Source organism: Macadamia integrifolia, chromosome 4 (genome assembly GCF_013358625.1).
Source record: "Macadamia integrifolia cultivar HAES 741 chromosome 4, SCU_Mint_v3, whole genome shotgun sequence".
Taxonomy (NCBI): Eukaryota; Viridiplantae; Streptophyta; class Magnoliopsida; order Proteales; family Proteaceae; genus Macadamia; species Macadamia integrifolia.
In genome coordinates, this window is record NC_056560.1 from 25457178 (window position 1) to 25478533 (window position 21356).

The 21356-nt window shown below is 36.9% G+C and overlaps 1 protein-coding gene across 1 annotated transcript; it reads right to left on the reverse strand.

The window, feature by feature from the left end:
• Positions 1–8851: 8851 nt before the first annotated feature.
• On the reverse strand, positions 8852–10340 carry LOC122076124 (WUSCHEL-related homeobox 4-like). Its single transcript, XM_042641417.1, has 3 exons — positions 9963–10340; positions 9432–9719; positions 8852–9344 (listed from the first exon to the last, which is right to left on the reverse strand). Exons 1-3 carry the CDS (start codon positions 10248–10250, stop codon positions 9162–9164), a joined length of 759 nt encoding a protein of 252 aa, XP_042497351.1. The 5' UTR covers positions 10251–10340; the 3' UTR covers positions 8852–9161.
• Positions 10341–21356: the final 11016 nt, after the last annotated feature.

Genomic DNA, 21356 nt, shown 5'->3' on the forward strand with positions numbered 1-21356 from the left:
AAACAATGTTTGTTTACTATCAAGCCTTGATCTCATGGAGAGTAACTTGTAGCAGAGACTAAAAAGCAACCTAGAAGGTTCATTGTGAGTGAATTTCAGTTTTACATTTGGTTCAATAGTAAATTGTTGTTGTGCTTATAGGTAAGCTAGTGACTAATCCTTCAACTCTGGTGTCACAGCTCCTCTCATTTCCTTGCATTCAATGCTTTTGATTGTGAGAGTGCTTACAATCCTCAGACTTAGATGCCTTGGATTGTTCAAAATTAAATTAAAGACTGAAGGTATGTTGATAATTTGATTTAGTTGGACCATCTTTAACATTAGAATCCATATTAAACATGGGAGGTGCATATCGTACCATCCTAAGAGTTGGTTCTTGGCATTTAGATATCTTGTTGCACAATCTAATATTTATTGCTTAGGTTACTTATGTATCATTGGTTTTTTATCAAGTCCTGGTGCTACAGCTATGCTCCGCATTTTATTATTTATGAAAAGACCAAGTACTTCTGTTCGGATCTTTTCTATGGTGTGTGCTATATCACTCTTTCGGGGAAGTAATTTTAGGGGCCGATGCACAATCTTCTGATCTTTTAATATGTGAGATCTGTGAAGTGGCAAAACTCAACCTACCCAAACCTCCCATTTATTGTGTCTTTGGTGGGGAGATAAATGGCCTCTGTATCTCTTAGGTTAGATTTCTACCAATGGGCTCTACCCAGATGTGGTTTGGTTTTTTTTGCTGGACCAAATAGGTTTAAACCTTGACAACACTGTAACTCTTGGCTCTTCTTTGGAACAACTTCCATACTCCCAATGGAATGTTAGGTGTGAGATGCCCAAACCATAAAATTGGAAACAAAAAATATGAAAGAGAACATGGAAAGATACCTAGCTTCAGCTCCACCTTTCTGGGTATTGGAGTTCCTCTTTGTCCTCCTCCCACTTCGCAGGTCAGCATGTGGTTTTCCCCAAATTTCTCAATTAGAAAACAGATGAACCACATGATCAACGGGCCCTTATAGTTTGAAGAGGAAGTGTATGGTGAGAGATACCCTGGAGTTTCACATTGATATTTCAAGCGCTTGATTCATATTTTGTTTGCGATGATTAACGTATGGTTTTTGTTTCAGGTTGAACTGCATGTGGATGCCCGACGAAGACCTCAGTTCCACTTTACTTGAGCTTCTAGGTCTTCCTTCCTTCCTGCTAATGGTAATGCCGAAGGTGGGGAGTTAGGAAGGGCTTTCTCTTAGTTTTTCTTCTATGGCTAAGTGTTTTTTGAGCATTCTTCCTCTTTCTCTATTGATGGAAATGCCGAAAGTGGAGGAGTGGTTATCGCTTTTTATTTTCAATTCCTTTGTCTCTGGAGTTCTTAGTCAAACTCTGCTTTGTACATTCTTCTTTTCTTTTTCCTTTTTAATACAAATGACCTTTTACCTAAAAAATGCAAGAGATATACTTTAGATAGAATTCGTTGAAGTGAATAATATCTGCTAAAATTTCAAAAATATGTTTAGAATATTGGAAATTCATCAGATGCAGATAGGGTTTAAAGCAGCAGGACGGTTTTAGGAGGCAAATTCTTTTATTAAATGACTCTGGTTATCCATTTTGTAAACCTAGGCAGCTTTCAAGGTTTATGGAGGGATAATGAATGAGAATAATACATGTTTTGAGATGTAGTGATATCGGAAGATTTTTTTATTTATTTTATTTTATTTTTTAATTTTTTGTTAGTCATGGTTTTTCTTGGAAACATAATGATATAATTAAAATGTCAATAGCTTCATGTTGTGCGTGCTTATCGTTTGAATAATTCAATACAAGTAGCCTTACAGGGAACACGAAAAGAAATAATGGGCCACAGTCAATGTGGGATAACAAATCACGTTGTATCAATTACCAAAGCTCTACTGTATAACGGGCCACTCAAATTGGTCACGCTGTTTCTCTAAGAAACATCTCTTTGACATTTGATCGTGTGTGCTTCATATGCATATTATAAGCCTCAACAATAAAACAATGATTATGATCTTCAATAAAAGTTCACAAGGAAACACATATTTTATAGTTGACTAATAAATAAGAATTTTTTTGGTTGACTTGGACCACACAAGACATATTTTGTAGGTTTCATGTTAATACATGATTTTTACAATCATTTAATATATGTTGCCTACTTCAAATATATAATGGCATCTTATGTACTTATATTAAATTATTTTACCGTGTAAAATAAATGACAAACAAGCATTGGATAATTTTACAGTGACATTTTACAGTATATTTTACCTCTTAGAAACAAACACTGGAAAATATTTCAACAAGGAAAATTTTACATGTAAATTTTTCCATGTAATATTTTATATATGAAAATTTTACATGTAAAATTTTACGCCGAAACAAACAGAGCCTAAGGGGAAATGTTTATGAGAAAGCATATACAAAAGAATCATTTTCCTTTCAACGGCAAGCTGGGCTAGATTTTTTAAAACCCATGCAAGCAAGGGTAATGTCCTTCATCTTCAAGCCTTGGCCGGCTTGGCTTGAACTCAGGCTGTAGGAAAATCACAACCCAAGACTGTCTGGTCTCAGCACAGCCCGGTCTAACCTGAAAATTAAGCACAAAAATAGGTATTGCTTAAATATTATTTCTCAGTACTAGTTGCTGAGAAATAAGTGGTTCTTGAGTAGGTAAAGGCTCCTAGGCCCAAGTTGCACATGTTATTCGTTCCTAGTACCTCCTTTGTCATAAAATTTTCGCTCTACCCAAATACTGTAAAGGCTGAAAATTTCCATTCATTTGGGTAACTAGTGATGTTGTAAATTTAGTCCATTTGGTCTTTTTTCTTGTCATGTTGAAAATTTCCATTCCTTTCTACCAAACATTTCATAAGTGATTTTTTTTTCCAAGCCTTTCATTAGTAAGAGGCCTTTCAATCAATTCAGAGGCAATTGCAAGGGTTTCTCCAGTCTCATAAAGTTTATTTATTTATTTTGCTAACGATGGGTATCCAAGTCTTTGGCCTGACTAGTCCCATAGACCCATACTGACCTCATAATCGCATAGATCAGATCATACCAAGGTTAAATGAGAGTTATTCAACTTTCATCGAAAGTAGTGAAGAACACTAAAACACCCCGTGTGAGTGGCCCCAATAAAACAAGAGGAGTCAAATTCAAAATCAAACACTTCCTTAGACGAAGGTCCCTTACTAGTCCCATAACTGACGTAGTACACCTGCACCAATACTTTCCGTTGTTTGGAGAGGACCCATGGCCTTGGTTGGGCTAGTCTGGTTTCAGCTAAGTGGAATTAATTCAGCGGCAAGCTGTGCTAGATATTTGAAAACCCAGGCAAGCACAAGGTCTTTCGTCCTCGAGCCTAGGCCGACTTGGCTTGAACTTGGGCTGGAAAATGTCAACCCAAGACTGTCTGGTCTCAGCACAAACCAGCCCAACCTGAAAAAATAAGCATAAAATGGGTATATTCAAGTGCAATTTCTCAACCCAATCCTAGTCTATGGGCTGAAAATGCCAGCCCAAACTTAGAAAAATCAAACGGTCTTTGAGTGGGTAGGTTTCTACGGCCCAAGTTGCATCTCTAATTTGCCCAAGTTCTTCTAGTACTGAACTGTGAATAGTTTAAAGTGTAAAGTTTAAACCTGTGGACAGCAACTGCTCAATAAATTAATGCAAATAAATTATCATTTAAAGAATATTTATAACCGGATTTGATAGAGAATGGATCTTCTGTTTGTACCTGATCGTATGGGTGAGCATCCAATATTTATCCCATTTACTATGATTACATGAGTGATAGAGGGTATATTAGGAAGCAAAAGGGACATCTATTGGATGTTCATCATTACGACCAGATGATCTTACGAGCAGATCCAATCTCAATTGATAGACACATAATTAATTTGGAAAAAGTTTATAATTGGCTGTGGGAGAAGAGGTTGAGATCTTTGTCTTGAAAGGGGAAACGTGACCTTGGCTGGATTGGGGTGACTAAGGTTGTACATTTCTTTTGCTTCTCATAAGATTGTTGATTTTTTGGGTCATGTCAAAATGTTTTACCATCAATAAGATCTTTGCCATTTCTTTGCTAAAAAACAATTTTTTGAATTGCAAAAAGGTGTTCGATTTTTCTATTTTCCGAAACGTTTTTCAACAATATAATCGAGTTAAAGACATGAGTGAAGGCACGACGTTGTAGGAATGCAACTCACAAATGAAGGCATGACGTTGGAGTTGCAAGTATGCTTCATGGAGATGAGTTTCAAAAGGATGTAGGCAATCTGAAACTGTGAGCTTCGCACAACCAGATTGGAATCGCCGCATTTGGATAGTGAGAAGTTTCAACAATGGGTTGGGTTTGGGTAGGTTGAGTGAAGTATCGGGTTTTTCACAATTTTTGTCGCTCCCACTTGTTTCTAGAAAAAGAAAAACAAGCCTAACTTGTTTTTCCATTCCTGTTTTTAGACACAAAAATAGGCACAAATTTCTATCTCTATTTCCAAAAACAAGTGAAACGAAACAGAAAAATCAAACGGTTTTTTCGGTGTTTTTCCGTTTCTGAGCATAGAAAAACCGTTTCTGAAAACAAAATCAAATGGCCCCTTAGTTGTTACATTTCCGAACCGAGTTTTCTTAAGGCCATATGGGTGGGATTCGGCTCGTCTGTAGCATGGGTTAGATGATTGACATGTGGTTATTTCTAAATGAAAGGTGACGATATCCGAGGGAAGAGGGAGGTGGCTGTACGTGAGCTACAACGAGTCTATTAAGGAAATAAACCCCATACGAATCAGATGAGGAGGAATTGCAGCGTAGAGAGGAAACCCTTGCTCTGCGATTCTTCTCTTACTCTACTGGCGATATCTCAGGTGAGTATTTATTTCGGTCCTCTCTTCTTTCGGTCCAAGATCAATGGTCCTGAAACCCTAAATCGGGTTTTAAGCTTAAACATCAGGCCACGTCCTTCTCCCTTTTCCCTTTCCTGGTGGATGCCATTTGCAGGTTTGTTTGCTCAGGTTTATTCATGAACTCATTGGAGGATAGTTTGTTTAACTTTTTTATTAGCTTGAACATTATCCATAATTTAATATATATATATTTTTTTTATATGTTGAGGAACCCAAGTTGGCAATGTCTTTATTATGTATTTCAAATCTGTTGTCGGGAAGCATTTATCAATTCACTTCAAGGGAGTTCATTACATATTCATGTTTGAGATGAGAACAATGGTATCATATGCTTACTGACATTAATTGATACTAGAACGAGTGGCAAAAGTTGAAAACAACCAGTCCAGATTACCTGAGAATCAAGAGAAGATTCTTCTACTTAGTTGAAAACAACCAGTCGCCATTCAAACCCTCACCGAGTTGTGTACTTTGAATACCTAGGGTGAAAGTATTCTTCATATAACACTTAGCCCATTTATCTTTAAGCTTATATATACGATTTAACCATGAAGAATCTTTAACTTGATAATCACTACATAATTTCTCCCATACATTTTCAAACTCTAGTATTCCCTCGTAATGATACATACATACCTAAAGAATTGATAATCTGGATTCTAAGGTAATTTGGACTGGTTGTTTTCAACTTTTGGCCACTCGTTCCAGTATCAGTTAATCTCAGTAAGCGTATAATAGTTCTCATCTCACACATGAATATGTAATGAACTCCCTTGAAGTGAATTGATAAATTCTTCTCTACAACAGATTTGAAATACATAACTAAAGACATTGCCAACTTGGATTCCTCAACATAAATAAAACCAGAGATATTTAAATTATGGATAATGTTCAAGCTAATAAAAAAATATTAAACAAACTATCCTCCAATGAGTTCATGAATAAACCTGAGCAAAAAAACCTATAAATGGCATCCACCAGGAAAGGGAAGAGGGAGAAGGACGTGGCCTGATGTTTCAGCTTAAAACCCAATTTAGGGTTTCAGGAGTGTTGATCTTGGACCAAAAGAAGAGAGGACCAAAAGAAATACTCACCTAAGATATCGCCGGCGGAGTAAGAGAAGAATCGCAGAGCAAAGGTTTCCTCTCTGCGCTGCGATTCCTCTTTTGATTCGAATGGAGTTTATTTTCTTAATAGACTCGCTGTAGCGCACGTACAACCACCTCCCTCTTCCCTCGGATATTGTCATCATTCATTTAAAAATGACCACGTGTCGATCATCTAACCCGTACTACACGATCTGTAGCATAAAAGTATACTACAGACGAGCCGAATCCATATGGATGCGGGCATGGCCCTTGTGACTCTTATGCGAAAAAGGGTCATTTGCTGCATTCAGTTGCACATGAGGTATCCACTATCACACAGCGTATCCCAAGTCTTAACCACATAACCTAACTTTTGGGTTTAACCCACGACTGAATGATTCCATCCTTTATCGAGTTTTGTCTTATATAGGTACGAAAGGTATTTAATTGGGTATCATTATTTTATCTGATACAGTTAAATGCGAATCCCATCTGGTCCAAGGGGTATATTTTATCGGAATTATTACATTAATTTCCATCATTAAGAATTTGACCAATTAATGCCCCACTTGAAAAAAAGAAAAAATCTTCAATTCATAATTAAATTCATCATTACGCAGATCCTTTACCAAATGTCTTACTTACTCAAATTTTATAATTTATAATTTTAGGGTTGTATTAGAATTAGAACTCCTAAGGTTGATATTCAAACAATTTGCTGCATACTCTTTTTAATCAATATTATTCGTCAATGTTAATTAATTCTTTATACTAAAAATACTATGTTAATTTAATTACTTGGAAAGAAGTAGGTTTGTGGATTTGAGTCAGGCTTGGGTAGGCAATTGAGGAAATTTTGAACAGAACCGAGCATGAAGCCATCTCCCATGCACTTCAAATATAGGCCCAAAATTCTCATGAACTGATCTAGGGAGTTTAAATTAATTATGGGTAAGAGAGTGCTATCCTGACACATGTACACAAATGCAGATGCCAATGAAAGGGTGTACAAGAACATCCTAAAGTAAGAAGGTAGTATGGTCTTTTTACATCTGTTATGTCTAGGTGTAGATGTAGACATAAGCAAGGAGATAGGGTTGTTTTCCCTTTTATGAGAAAGATACTTTGGTTATTGGCCTTGTCTAGTTGTCTTGTATGGATGCTCTTCTGTACGTGTTTTCCATTTTTTTAATGAAATACAACATGAAAAGAAAAGCATCTCAGACTCTTTTAGAGTTGATATGACATAGCAGGACAAGAAATCACCAAAGAACAAAAGTGATTCCGATTAATTTAGGGTGAAATTCTGGAGCTTAGTGTTGTTGATTTAGTGATTCATTTTGGAACGTTATGAAGTATGAAATTATGAGAGGTCATCATCATAACTAATAAGTAAAAATGTTTTTTTTTGAATGGAAACGAAAAACTTTGCTCAGTTTTACTATTTAATCCTAAGGATAAACCCCGATATAGATTAATTGCGGAGAGATTCGAACTGAAGACGTCTGTTTATAGAGTCGAACCAATGGAACAACACCCGAGAAAGGTGCTTTGATTATTCACAAGCGAATAATGTAATTTCATGTATACCTAAAAAGATTTGCTTCTAATTCTATCCTTTAGGAATCTCTCCTAATCTTTTGTAGCTTGTGTTTAAGCCTTTAATTAATTAGTCACAGTTCTAAAACTTGCACATAGCCGAATTGGCTCTACTCAATTGATCATATACAGTTTATATATCAATTCTCTTCTGATCATGGTATGGGGTCATCCACCGTGGAGAAAGCATGACTACTTCCTATTAAATGAAGTTACCAAAATGCCTTGTAATCCCGTCCGACTTTTGTTGATCTACATCGCAAAAGTTTATAAGCACAGTTGTGTACGTACTCTCTGCTGCCATTCACTAGGTGCAGTAAGCATCGGGTGGTTGGGAGCCTCTTGTTACACTTGTTTAAATGCTTTCAGCCTTTTAATGCTCACCGCTCCTCACCGCTCGTTGTAGAAGATGTGGACTCTCAAATTAAGTCATTGCATAATGAGAAGGAACACTATCAGGCTGCATAGTGTACGCCAATGTCTACCCCTACACATCTATCTCTCTCCTTCTCTTATGAATGTCATACATGCCTCTTATTCTGGGAGGAGAAAGAAAGAGAAACACAAGGAAATGCTTAAGCTATGTGATTGGACAGGAAACTCAATTCCATATATTGAGAGGGAATAAAAACTTTGTGCTGAGAGTGTACCAATTGCACCCCAAATAGAGGCGGTGAAATGATCGTCTTGCCCCCATGAAATATAAATATGCAACCCAAACAAATACTTTTGTGTGCACTCACTCCCGTTGGCTCCCTGCCCTGTGAGTATAGGGGCCACAGTACCAGATATAGATCCTTTTATCTGTGACAAAGTGTGTAGCATGCATCCAACGATCAAAATTGCCTTAAAATATATTTAAGCGCATCCAATCATTTTTTACGGTTAAATATGTGTTACACGCCCTGTTACTTGACACAGGAGACCGATTCCCACGGTACCCCACAGGCTTTCCCATGATAAATTGCAAATTTGTTGGCGCCGCGGATCTGTCAACCCACTGACTAGACTTAGAACCAACTAAATTTGGCCAAGTGGAGCGTAGCCTCTGGTTTTTATTTTGAGGCTTTGAAATAAAGGAGCAGAGAGAAGAGCGTAATCTTGTCTTTACAAGTGGGTAACCGTTGGAAGGAAGCGAATGCGTGGACTTCAGTGTCTTTAATTACTATTTTGCTTTAAAGCTCAAAAGCCAAGCGGGTTGGGTTGAAAGTATAAATGGTCACTTCTCAGTAGTCAAAGGATCCCACTCAGGCCACTCAGGCCACTCACCACCACCACCACCAGAATGCTTGTAAAAGAGCTTTCTTACTGCAAGCACCTCGGCTGGTCAGGGAAGAGAGAGAGAGAGAGAGAGAGAGAGAGAGAGAGAGAGAGAGAGAGAGAGTTTGAAATAAGAGGGTACACTGCAGTATTACAACAGAGCTCACTCAGCTTCACTTTCTTCTTTCCCGAAGCAAAGAAAGAGAGAAAGAAAAGCAAAGCAAATTCACATGAAATTAAGAGATTAAATTTTTTGGGAACTTGGGGAATTGTTACTCCTTCATCTGCCTTCCGGGTGTAAAGGGAAGAGCTCCAGAGTCTTATCATCTCCCTCTTCTCCTCCACTACTCCACCTGCTGCTACTATCCTCCTCCTCGGCCTCCTCCCCACACCACTTCACCCTTCCCCAGCTTCTTTGCTTCCTTTTGTAGTACTGGCTCTCTTCTTCTCTTTCCATTTCTCTCTGCACCACCACACCATAACCACTACCATTAGTTTCAATACAAGAACATTAAGGGGAAATTAAAAAAAGGTTACAAACTTCACTTACATCGGCATCCAAGGCTATAGTTGTGGTGACCACTAAAGAAGGAGTCCTTGGAGAATGGGTGAGACCAAGGCTGTTGCGTTTCTGCTTCTGCCTCTCTCGTGCTTTGTGGTTTTGGAACCAATAGAATACGTTTTTCCCTTCTATCTTCCCAAACTTCCCAAGCTGAACTGTGATTTGCTCTATTTGTTGTGCATTAGGTGTCCTCATTCCACCCCTATACAGCATTTCCAGGATCCCAATCTGTTCTTGTGTTGGGTTCCACCTCGTCCCTCCTGAGTGAGCCTCCACCTTCATCATCAGCCCATTTTTATAAGTTTCAGGTCAATATAGTAGCTATTAATAAAAACTAATAGATGAAACTGGCACAAGCCCACATGAGATCCTACCATCTATGAGGTATGAGGCCACGAGTCAATGATGAATTTATTGTTTTGACTTGTAGTTTCAATACCGTTTGTATGTAGGATTCCATGTGGAGAGCTGATCCAGACTCTAAGAAGTAAGCAGTTCGATCTAGTGGAGTAATCATACCTGAGGAGTGTCTCTCTTCTCGCCGGCGGATCCACACTTTCGAGGACCACTTTCAGGCTTGATGAAGCTCTTGATATCAAGGGAAGGGATGGTGTCAGAAGGACTAGTAGTAGTAGTCGTGGTGGTGGCGGTGGTGGTAAGCTTGGGAGCAAGAGGACGGAGGCGTTTGCAGGCAAGTGAGAGGGAGGGTTCATGATCCCAGAACCCACGTGTGAGCTGATGCACCTTCATGTTCATGCTTCCCATGAGTGAGGAGATTATCACAGAATGACTGATTATATAGAGCATGAGAGAGAGGGAGTGAAGGAAAGAGAAACAAAGTGTATTAATAAAGAGTTTGTCTAGGTGGGAAATGAGTTGTTAGTGTTCAGAAGAACTAAGACCAAATGATAGGTGAGGTTGACTTAGTGAGGGTTGATTAAAAGAAAAAAGAATCTCAGAGAAAGAGAGAGTAGTGGGATATCTCGTATATCTCTCTCTCTCTCTCTCTCTCTCTCTCTCTCTAGAGGACCAAAGGGGCCGGGTGTATTTTAAGTATACGAAAGGAATAGATGCAGAGAGAGGGAGAGGAAGGGTGAGTTGGGGTGTCAAATCGGGTCCTTTTTTCTTGCTTTCATGATAAGGTATTGTTGCTTTTCGGTGGCCTATTTGGTTCACTTTCATAGCTTTCTTTTATGCTTTCTGGTTTCTGTGGTAAAGTTAGAAGGAGGGAATGAAAAAGATTCCACCAATCCCCAAAATTGAAAATTGGAACCACCCACCCTCCCTGCTTTTCCAAGATACGGATTGTGATTTGTGAATGCCGTCTTATGTAGGTAGAGAATTGATGTCGGGCCTGGACAAACTCTCTTTTATAGGTTTAGGAGAGAGAGAGAGAGAGAGGTTCATTAGTCTTGCCTTCTTGCCTAGTTTCTCCTTCCGCAACAACTCTGATATTGTTTGTATAAAGCATAAAACCATTGGACCCGGCACCATTCACCTTCCAAATGATGATTCTAGAAGCCTAGCTGCCACTACGACTGTATGATTAAGATCAATTGGAATTTCTTTCTATATGCGGTGCAACACATTCAAGCCACGTGTGTTAATCATTTCTATTTTTGAACTTTAATGATAATTCTGGATTTCTTGGATCAAATGTTGTCTACTCCCGAAATTGGAGCACCGACGAGTCCGGTATATCTTGAAAAAAAAAACCCATCAATCACGAAAGGGTTAAATTTCCCCCTTTTCATAGTTACCACCTTGTTTCTTTGCGAGTCATTATTCACCTACCAAATGAGTAGTAAAACCTGAGACCCACGTTAGTCATGAAATCCCCAATCTCTAAATCCCTCTCACATGCTCTTTCTTTCGTCTTGTTTATCCTTAAAAGTTAGCTATTAAGATAGAGAGTGTCCAAGTCCTACTGTTAAGGGTTGATGTCTTATATTTTCAAGAGTGGATTGTGGGTTGTCTTTGAAGGGCTATTAAAAGCCTTAATAGGGCTAGCTCATGGCCTTGAGGAGTCTATATCCCTTTATTAGGTAGAGAAATTTTTAGTATGTCATTATATGCATGGGGTTGATTTGGGAAATTCATGTCCATTTGATTATCTATAAATTGTTGCGGCAAGGGACTATTATGATTATAAGGAATTCTTTGTAAACATAAAAAAGTGTGATAAAAGAATATATATATATATATATAATCACTTTATCGGAGCATGTAAAATCTTATCTTACGATTATGTGTGACTAAGATCGTATTGCCACAGGGCATGTAGTACACATTCAATGACCAGGAACACCTTGGACTGCGTGTCTAAGATTCTTGTTTGTTGATTGTATGCTACATACCACGTGGTGCTGCAGAGGAGCCTGATCCTGATTGTTTCTGCTTATTATGTTTTTTAAAAAATAATTATATATATATATATACATATTCACATCAGACTATTCTCATCCAATCAATTACTTTCATGTGGAATTCTAACAATGATATCTCTCATTACTAGATTTAAGTGATTTTGGATGAATTGGGTGCAGTGGAGTGTTCAATAACTGGACAGATTGGGGGAAGGGGGAATTATGAATCATAGGTACATAAGAGTGAGACCCACCATTAATTAAGTGGACATTTGAATTAATGAGTTTCTTAAAATTTGGGGGTTGAGAGAAGGACATCATTGGTTACTTGTGATTGGGATTTGGGAGACTTCCGGTAAAATTAGACCAATAGTAACGAGAACAGTTTAAACCTTAGATTTCTCATTGTTATTGTTGTTGTTGTCGTTGGTCAAAGATAAAGTTAGATTTTGTGAATTTAGAGTGCATGAGGGGAGATCGATCATCGGGCCCACACAGTGGAAGAAGCGGTGCAAATCCATCATTACAGAAGACAATGCCATCATTTGCACGTGTCCATGGGCCACCTACAAAAGAAAAAACTAACTAGCAATTAATAAAACTAACTGTAGATTTAAAATCTCTTTAATTAATTCCTGTTCGTGATTTCTAATTGTTTTCAATGTTAGTGTATACTTAGAATAATGTTTTGAAAATTATTTAAAATAATTAAGTTTATATATAGGAATTATCTAAATCGCATATTTTTATGTGTATTTAAACTTAATAATATTTTTCTTTTAAAGTTTTTTTTTATATTTTAAATTATTATAAAAAACTGTCATTGTTTGTATTTTTGTGTTTTTTTGGATAAATTTTAGCATGCATGTAAAATGACAGGATTTATTCTCATTGATAAAAAGAGTATTATATTAAAGAATTAAAAAAAAAAGTGTAAATTATTTAACACCTTACAAAATGCCAAAGAAAAAAAAAATCTCTTATGTTAACAACTTGAGAATTTCAAAGGAAGGGAAAAATTAAAATATATACCACCGAATTTAATGAATTGCCTACGACTCTGTCGATTTTATGTCTAGAATGATAAACATATCATTATATCCAAGGGTTTTGTCTAGTTATGGCTAGGGTTTGGGAACCTATCTCACCTTCACCTAGGAATGGGTGTAGTAGGGGGTATGGGTGTGGTGGGAGGGAGGGATTTAGGGATAAGAGGGACCTTAGAGTCTATTTATCTACAAAATAGGAGTCTACATGAATCCCGCATTTTCAGGAATTATGAATATATCAATAAGTGGAGTCCCATTAATCCAATTATATTGCCAGAAATCACAATCACCAGTGCCACTTAACCATCTACGCTAATGAAAATAAATATTAAAGTATTAGTATCGATCACCGTATTAATTGGTTAAATTTATGATCATTATGTATCTTATTATATCAAAGATATGTTAAGATATACTAAAGGTCAATGATTAATAAAGTATTAATACTGATCATCGTATTGGTTACCTATATTTAAGGTATGTATCGTATCATATCAGAGATATTTTATACTATTATTATAAATTCTTCAAAAAAATTTACAAAAATAAAAAAATAAAAGTTCCATCAATTTTTTTTTTTTATATTTTATTTAATGAATAAACAAAGTTACAAGATAGAACATCCTCGAGAAGAGTGTTTGCATATTTTTGTTTCTAGTTTTCATCTTTCATTAGATAAGGATTATTGTTACAATGAGAGGCGCGCAACCCCAGTAACAACAATAAATACACTTCAAAATTCAAAATAGGATATTTTCGGTTGCTCTTTAATGAGATACGACAATGGATTATTATTATTATTCTTTTTGGTAAAGAACGACAATGGATTAGACTAGCTTAGAGTACATGTGTAAGAAAAAGATAAAAAAATTAAAAATATTTAAAAACAAAGAGAAGTAGAGGCCCCTCCGCCTCTTCCTGCCCATGGGCAAGGGATTCAGGAATGAAAAGCATTTTTATGAGGGAATATGTATGTTAGCGTAGTATCTAAAATTATGAATGTTAGTAGAATTTTGATCGTAGGATTTGATCAACTTGAATTAAATCATTAGATGGAAAGAAGATATATAAATTTACAATTCACAATTACAACACATTTTCTCTCTCTCTTCTTGTCGGAAAAGACATTCATTTTAATGGATTTAGCCGGAGAAAGCAAACTTCGGTGAGATCTTTTACCAGATCAAAAGGAGAAAGTTGGATCTATTTTTATTGTCTCAAATCGAAGCAGAATATGAGAGAGAACGTAGTGGAGATAAATCATCAGGTGCAGGAGGAAAGAGGGAGAGAGAACCATGGCCAGAGGTGGAGGAGGGAAGGGAGCTTGCACATCTCCGTTGCCGCCGTCGCCTTGCTACCACTGCTGTTGCAACAGGAGTTGTGTTTCTCATGAACTTGCCGACAATAGTTGTTTTTTTTTTTTCCCCCTTTCTTTCTATTAAGTTGCAGAGAGCGGGCATGTACATTGGCGACAGGTTTTTTGCCTTTCTTCCACCGATTTGTAGAGAGCCGTTGCTACCGCCGTTGTTCCATCGACTCTTCTGGTTTGAGCTGTTGCTACTGCCGCTGCTATAGCTACTGCTGCCGTTGTTACCTCCATTGCTACTGCCCTGCCGCTGCTGTTGTAAGCAGGAGAGGTTGTTCTCCATGACTCGTTGCTGCAAGCATGAGAGTTTCTCCACCAAATCCTCTGGTTTGAGCCGTTGCTACCGTCGCTTCCCCGCTGCTACTTTCCCCGACTTTTGAACTTTTTTTCTCTTGGTTTCTCCTGCAACAAAAAAATTTTTTTTTTGGTCCTTCTATTGATTTGCAGACAACGGTATCTACCCAAAAAAAAAATATTTGCAGACAGCGGCATGAACATCGGCAAGAGTGTTTTTTTAAAATTCTTTTTCTATTGATTTGCATGAATTTTTGAACTTGGCGATGATGCTTCAAGCACACTAGCCGGAGAAAAGGTTGTTGCCAGTGACGATGATGCTCCGAGCACACTGGCCGGAGAAGGGGCTAATTGGGGGAGTAGTACCGTGGAGCGGCGATATTGGACAGGTTTTGTCAGACCTCGCCACATGAACAGATCAGATTTTTTATGTTTTATCTAATGGTTAAAATCCCATTAGTATACCTTATTCCTAGGTGTTACGCTAGCATACATGTCCTTTCCCCCCCACCCCCCCCCTCCCTTTTTTTCTATTGTAAATTAGTGAGATTGATGGAATGGATGATTATTTTTTATTTTTGGTAAATATATAACAAAATGTTTTACTCCTTAATTGGCACGAGTAGGGTACTTTCTCTCTAAAAATTTCTAATTTTAAGTTGGGAAGTTCTTAATTTTGGGTTGATCAGATTGGATCAGACAGATGGATTTATTTTTTATTTTTTGAATTAGTGATTTTAATCATTTTACATCAACCTTAGCAATGGATCAATTGGATTGAGATCCATCTTTACTAATACCAATTTGATCCAATTTTTAAAACCATGGTCATGTGGGTTAGAGCTAATTAGATCATCCATATTTAACTTGAGTTCACTCAAACATTTCTCTTTACTTATATGGAAAGATTGAAGTTAGGAAGAAATCTTAGAGCTCATGGGTAAATGATGAATACAATATCGTAACCCTAAAAAAGGGAAGAAGGGGGAATCTTTAGAATTTTTTTTTTTGGAAAAATCACCACTTCAAGTTTCATAGTAAATAAGTTCATCTTAGTGGCTCATATAATCCAATCATAGAAAAATGATGTGATGATTTTGATTTTTGGATATAATGTGGATAATCTCGATATGTTATTACTTTGTCAAATTTCAAACATACAAGTTCAGCCATATATTCCCTCTTGTATTGGATGCATTTTCATATAAGTTCATGCACACCTATGGTACCTTAGACCACCATTGACATGTTCCTATATAGTTTTGGTTTTGAAAAGCTTTTATTTTTTTCACTTGATAAATTCTATTTGGACATAAACTTGACATGTGATCAAATGATGATTAAATTCAATCCAAAAAACAAAGATCAAATGATGATTAAAAATAAGCTTACCCATCTACAAAATTTGAACCCATCAAATATGCCACATGGAATATTTTTGTATTAACCTAACACAAGTATCTAATTGGGCTTATCACATATACTTTGCTAATTTTTTTCCCAAGTCATCCTTAAAACAAAATTTTATTTTTTATTTACTAACGATGGGTATCCAGGCCTTCAGCCTGACTAGTCTCATGGTCCCATATTGACCCCACAATTGTATAGACCATTGTTAGTTAAAACGGGAACGGTAAAAAAACAGAAATGTACGGTACATGTTTTAAACAGATAAAAACGATGAACGATACGATAAAAAAAAGGGTCAAAAAAATAGGGAACGACAAACGGACGAAAACGAACTGTACGAGTATTAAACGTGTAATTTTCAAAAAAACGAAACCAAAAAAACTGTAGTATACTCATGCAATTTGAGAGATTATTACCTGTATACATGCATCTAATATTCCAAAAGCTCTAGGAGTCCCAAGATAAAATAGCCCAATGGGCTACAAGAAAATGAGATATTGCTAGCTTTAGCTTCTCTTTATTCATTGGGCTATAAGAAGATGAGATTTTTTTCCTATAAATAGTATGGAAGTTAAAAACCAAAAACCAAGTACCATATTGTCTTCACTCTTCACTTTTATTAATAGGTTTTTTTTTTTTTTTTTTTTTTTTTTTTTTTTTTTTTGTTTTTCTTTTTTTAAATTAAATTTTTTTTTTATAAAATTCCTATTTTACCCTTAAAAAACGGATACGCGTTTAAAACAGATTCTTTTGCCGTTTCTGTTTTTTCTCATATTGTATAATAGCATACGGGAAAACGCGTTTTAAATGACAAAAAAATGCAAACGCATTTAAAACGCATTTTAACTAACAGTGGTATAGACTGGGTTATACCGGGGTTGAATGAGAACCATTCAACTTTCACTAAAAGCAGTGAAGAACACTAAACACCCCGTGTGAGTGACCCAATGTGTGCTTAGTGAGAGTCAAATTTAGAACATCCGAATTTACGACTCATACTAAGGTCATTGCTCACCAACTATGCTACCCCATTGGATTAATCATTCTTAAGACAGTAATCACATACAAAGCTATCCATGTGAATATGTGATGCAACAAAAGATGGGAAAATATGTATTCGGTGCCTACAATTATGGAATATTTTCTCTTATGCATGTGGTTATTTGTACCACATGGATAACAATTTTTTTTTTTTTTTTTTCAATAGAAACAATTTTATTGAAACAAATCTGGGTAAAATCTTCCACAGTCTATATTACATCAAGAATAAGAAGACAAATTAGCGGTGTGACCCGTCAGACACGGGAGAACTTCAACTTTGAAGCACCAGAAGCCATGAAATGGGCTTCCTCGTTAAGGGCACGGGGCACATAAAGAAAACTACATGAGAAAAAAGAGAAATCAAGCTTCTAATATCTTCCGCTATAGTTGCAGATAAAAACTGATAAGCATGCGGATCGGGCTCCTCTATGGCGTGATAGGGCGTGTAATGTATATTTAACAGTCAGAAATGCTTAGGTATACAATCTAAGGTGATTTTGATCGTTGAATGCGCATTACACACCTTGTCATGCGACAGAGGATCCCTATCCGAAGTATTCTTAGTTGTGCCAAGTGGAAGTGTGACGTCAATTCTGATTATTATATATTAAGAAAATTATCAGCATTAGTCACATGTAAAAATTTAAACTAAAATTAATTCAAACATATGAAATTTCATGTATTGACTTGCATCATCGATATGACACAAGCATTGACATGTACCCTCTTCTTAGTTCTGGGGCTTTTTTTTTTCCCAATGCTTTATTTGTCACTTTACTCTATTCTTTTTTTTTTTTTTTTCATGGCATTGTTCATAGTTCCATGCCCAAACCTCCATACAACAAACAACACTTCTACAAGACCAACGAACGATAATGGAACATACCAACTGGAACCCACAACCAATGACTCAAGTGGTACCAATTCAATTTAGAAGACCTAGAGAAAATTCTTATTTACAAAATTATCCTCCTTGGTTGCATGGCCCCATGAAGGGACGGACATGGATATCAGCTGGGCAGGTGGGTTTTTTAGGTTTCACAAGGCAGGATGTCATGTTTGCCGCCCCTCTGTGTCTAGGCGCAAAGGACCAGGTAACGTTATTAATTTTCCACCTAAAGTTAAAAGGTTGGGCATGCCATCCGCATGCCTCACACTAGCATGGGCTTGAGTTTATCTCTTTCTTTCCCCTATGTATGAAATATCTTCCTTCCCCTCATGTATGATGTCTCCTCCCAAAACGTGAAAAAGAACACTTCTGAATGATCCGTCAACACTTTTAATTCCCCCCTTACTTTATTTCATCCTCTCTTTCTCTCGTTTTCATTCTATTTGGAAACCTTTTTAGGTTGGAAATTGATGGAAAAGGATCGGTGACACCAGCTGTGAATCTATGATATGTAACTCTTAATTCATGCCAAAACAAAAGTGAATGAATAGGCTTCATCATTAATGGGCTCCATTTTTATACCCCATTTCGGGACCTCTGCTATCTCTTTATCTACATCAACAATCAAAGACTTTGGTTCTTGGTTTTGGTTTTTCCTGAAAAGTTAGAACAGTAAGAAGGGGAAAAAGAAAAAGAAGGAAAAAGAGGAAATGGGGTCACGAGGGCAAAGGAAAGTGGGCACAAGTGTGCAGGTAAAGAAAAGGCTTTGTTGGGTGCAATGGATGACATTCTCAGAGCACATATATCTGAAGTGATAGCAATAAAGAGAGAAGCTAGAAACCTTCATAAAAGGAACCATCTTTCAGAGACTTGGATTTTAATATTTTGACTCTTCTCAAAGTCCAAGGGTCTCTCCTCTCTTCTTTATCCTCTTTCACAGGGTTTTTTCCCCGCCAAAAACAAGAGCAAAAGAGATATCTTTGGGGACAAATGGACTTGTCCATGGATTTGTTGATGCTGACTAAAAATGGTGCTCTACTGCTGTCTCTTAAAATAATATACCCAGTTGAAATTGATGTGTCAAGTGAGATCTTAGTGAGTAATATAATCAAGTTTGGATTTTTCGCAAAACCAATGGGTTCAATCCATTTTGGTAGAAACCATCCTTGCCAAAGCCCATGCAAGTAACAATGGTCAGTGGAGTCTGGGTCCAACCCTGGGGACCCATTAATCAATTATAAAATCAATAATAGGGTTATGGGTCCATGTTTTGGATACTCATAATAACTTCATTCAATTTGGAAATTTTCAAACTTCAAGAATATAAATTTCTTTTTCATGTTTACAATAAAATAAACATTTTTTATGTTTTATCTTAAATTTGGTCAAGTAAGATAAATATAGTTTGGTGGATTCTGTAAGGGCCCTTAACATAAAGGTACAAGTTTACAAGTGAAGGGGCTATGGGGGATGATTTTTGTGTAGGTTGTAATCATGTATGTCCTCAATCTTTTGCTACTTTATTTTCCACCAACATATAGAGGTTCTATCTTGCTATATCCATCTAATTTCTTAATACAAATATGGTGATTCATAGAAAAAATATGGTAAAGGTTTCCATCAGTCCTTCACTTGGAAACATTGATAAAAAAAACCATGGTATTGGTATTTTGAGGGTAGGAAACGTTTCGATCTGATCCGATTCGATCAATTTGTGTCAATATCGGTATTTGTTGGGGGTATAATGTTCGTCACTTTTAGTTGTGGGCTGATTTTAAAAGACAGTTAAAAGGCTGTAGAACCTAAAGCCTTGAGGAAAATTTGACGGTTGGGAATTTTTTTTAGAAATACATGGGTATTTTAGTAATATATGTCTATATAGGTTTTACTATAAATCTACGAAAATGGATCATTTTCTATAATTTGAGAAAGATAAAGAGGATGAATCATTGTAACCCTATCCTCCATTGATAGTGAAACAGATCTTATCTCATTCGCAAGAATGAATTTCTCTAAGTAAATTATTTCTCTCGTATTTTATGGAGTGCACCCCTTGCTAATGACAGGGCATGGGATGGAATCGCAACTTCTAGTGGTGTGTGGGGTCATCAGATTGACTTGCACCATATTCCATTGACACCTTATACCTCTTAACTCTCATTCTTGTTGCCAAGGACACTCACAGGTGAGTACTTGAGATTATTATTCTTTTGGAACTTTTGATGCAGGACAATTTTGCATCCTTTCATTCATTGAAGTGAAAAGCCAAGAGAGTAATTCCATATCTCCAGCTCTAACCAGTACGAACTTGTAGATCAAAGGTGTAACTCACTAGCTGTGATGATCAAAGGTGTTCCCTGCAAAGCTTCTTCTACAGATGAAGAATTATATTGTCCAAGAAGAATGATGACAACAACCTCATCAATTGTGGAACGTTGATCCGTCCGTCTTCTTCATGGGCCCACCACCATGTCTCTTTGACTGTTGGTTGAATGAAATGAAAAAGGAAAATAGAACTCTTGATTGGATGATTTAAATGAGGCCTAGTCACAAAGGACTGATGTCTTAACCAAACCCTTTTGCAAAATTCCAAAGTTTTAATCATGATGTTGCTTGTTTGGGGACATCACAACGTGCAAGACTTGGAGGGTAGTGGCAATGGCAGCTCGGCCCACCCAACCTCGGCTAGCTTAGCCCTACTTTATATCTTGGTTGGGCCTATCTTTGTGGCCTATATGACTGGGCTGGGCTTGGAGTCAGATCGACTGAAGCATGCGGACCATGTTAGTTGGCTTTTCGGTTGTTGTCTTGTTGACTAACCTAAATTCTTATGTGGGCTAGAAAAGCCCAAAACTCATGAAAAATTCTTCCGTTCAGATTCGAGATTATTATAAATCAAAATCGAAATGGAATTTTTTGTAGGTTTGACATTGATCTGACATTGATCTATGCCAAAAGGACAAAAAAAATTGGTTTTTTTTTTTTGGGAGGGGGGGGGGGGTGTGCCGGGGGTAGGGAGTGGTTGTTCAAATTAAAAGTGATGGGTTGATGATGATGCTTTGTAGGAAAACAAAACCCTAAAATGATGCATAGAGGAAGAGAAAATGCAAATACAACCTCAAAATTTGACATATGAGCCATACAAGCAACATGGTTAGCAATCCATATAGCAATAAGGTTTTAGAATTGCATTCTAGGGGCTCAATTAACATTATAATCCCACCTCTCCCCCAAAAAAAAAAAAAAAAAAAAAAAAAAAAAATTATGCTCACCCATGACTACTGAGGGTTTTTATTATGGTGTGATAGGTGTCAAAAAGTAAGGGGGAGAATTTTGGACATTCAACCTAGAAGGGGAAGGGGAGTGATAATAATCCTAAGATTTGAGGTGAACCCTCCTCTCACCTCTCACCTCTCACCTCTCACCTCTCACCATAAAACTTTTTGTTTTTGCTTTTTGTTTTTTTGTTTTTTTGTTTTTTTGTTTTTTTTTTTTTTT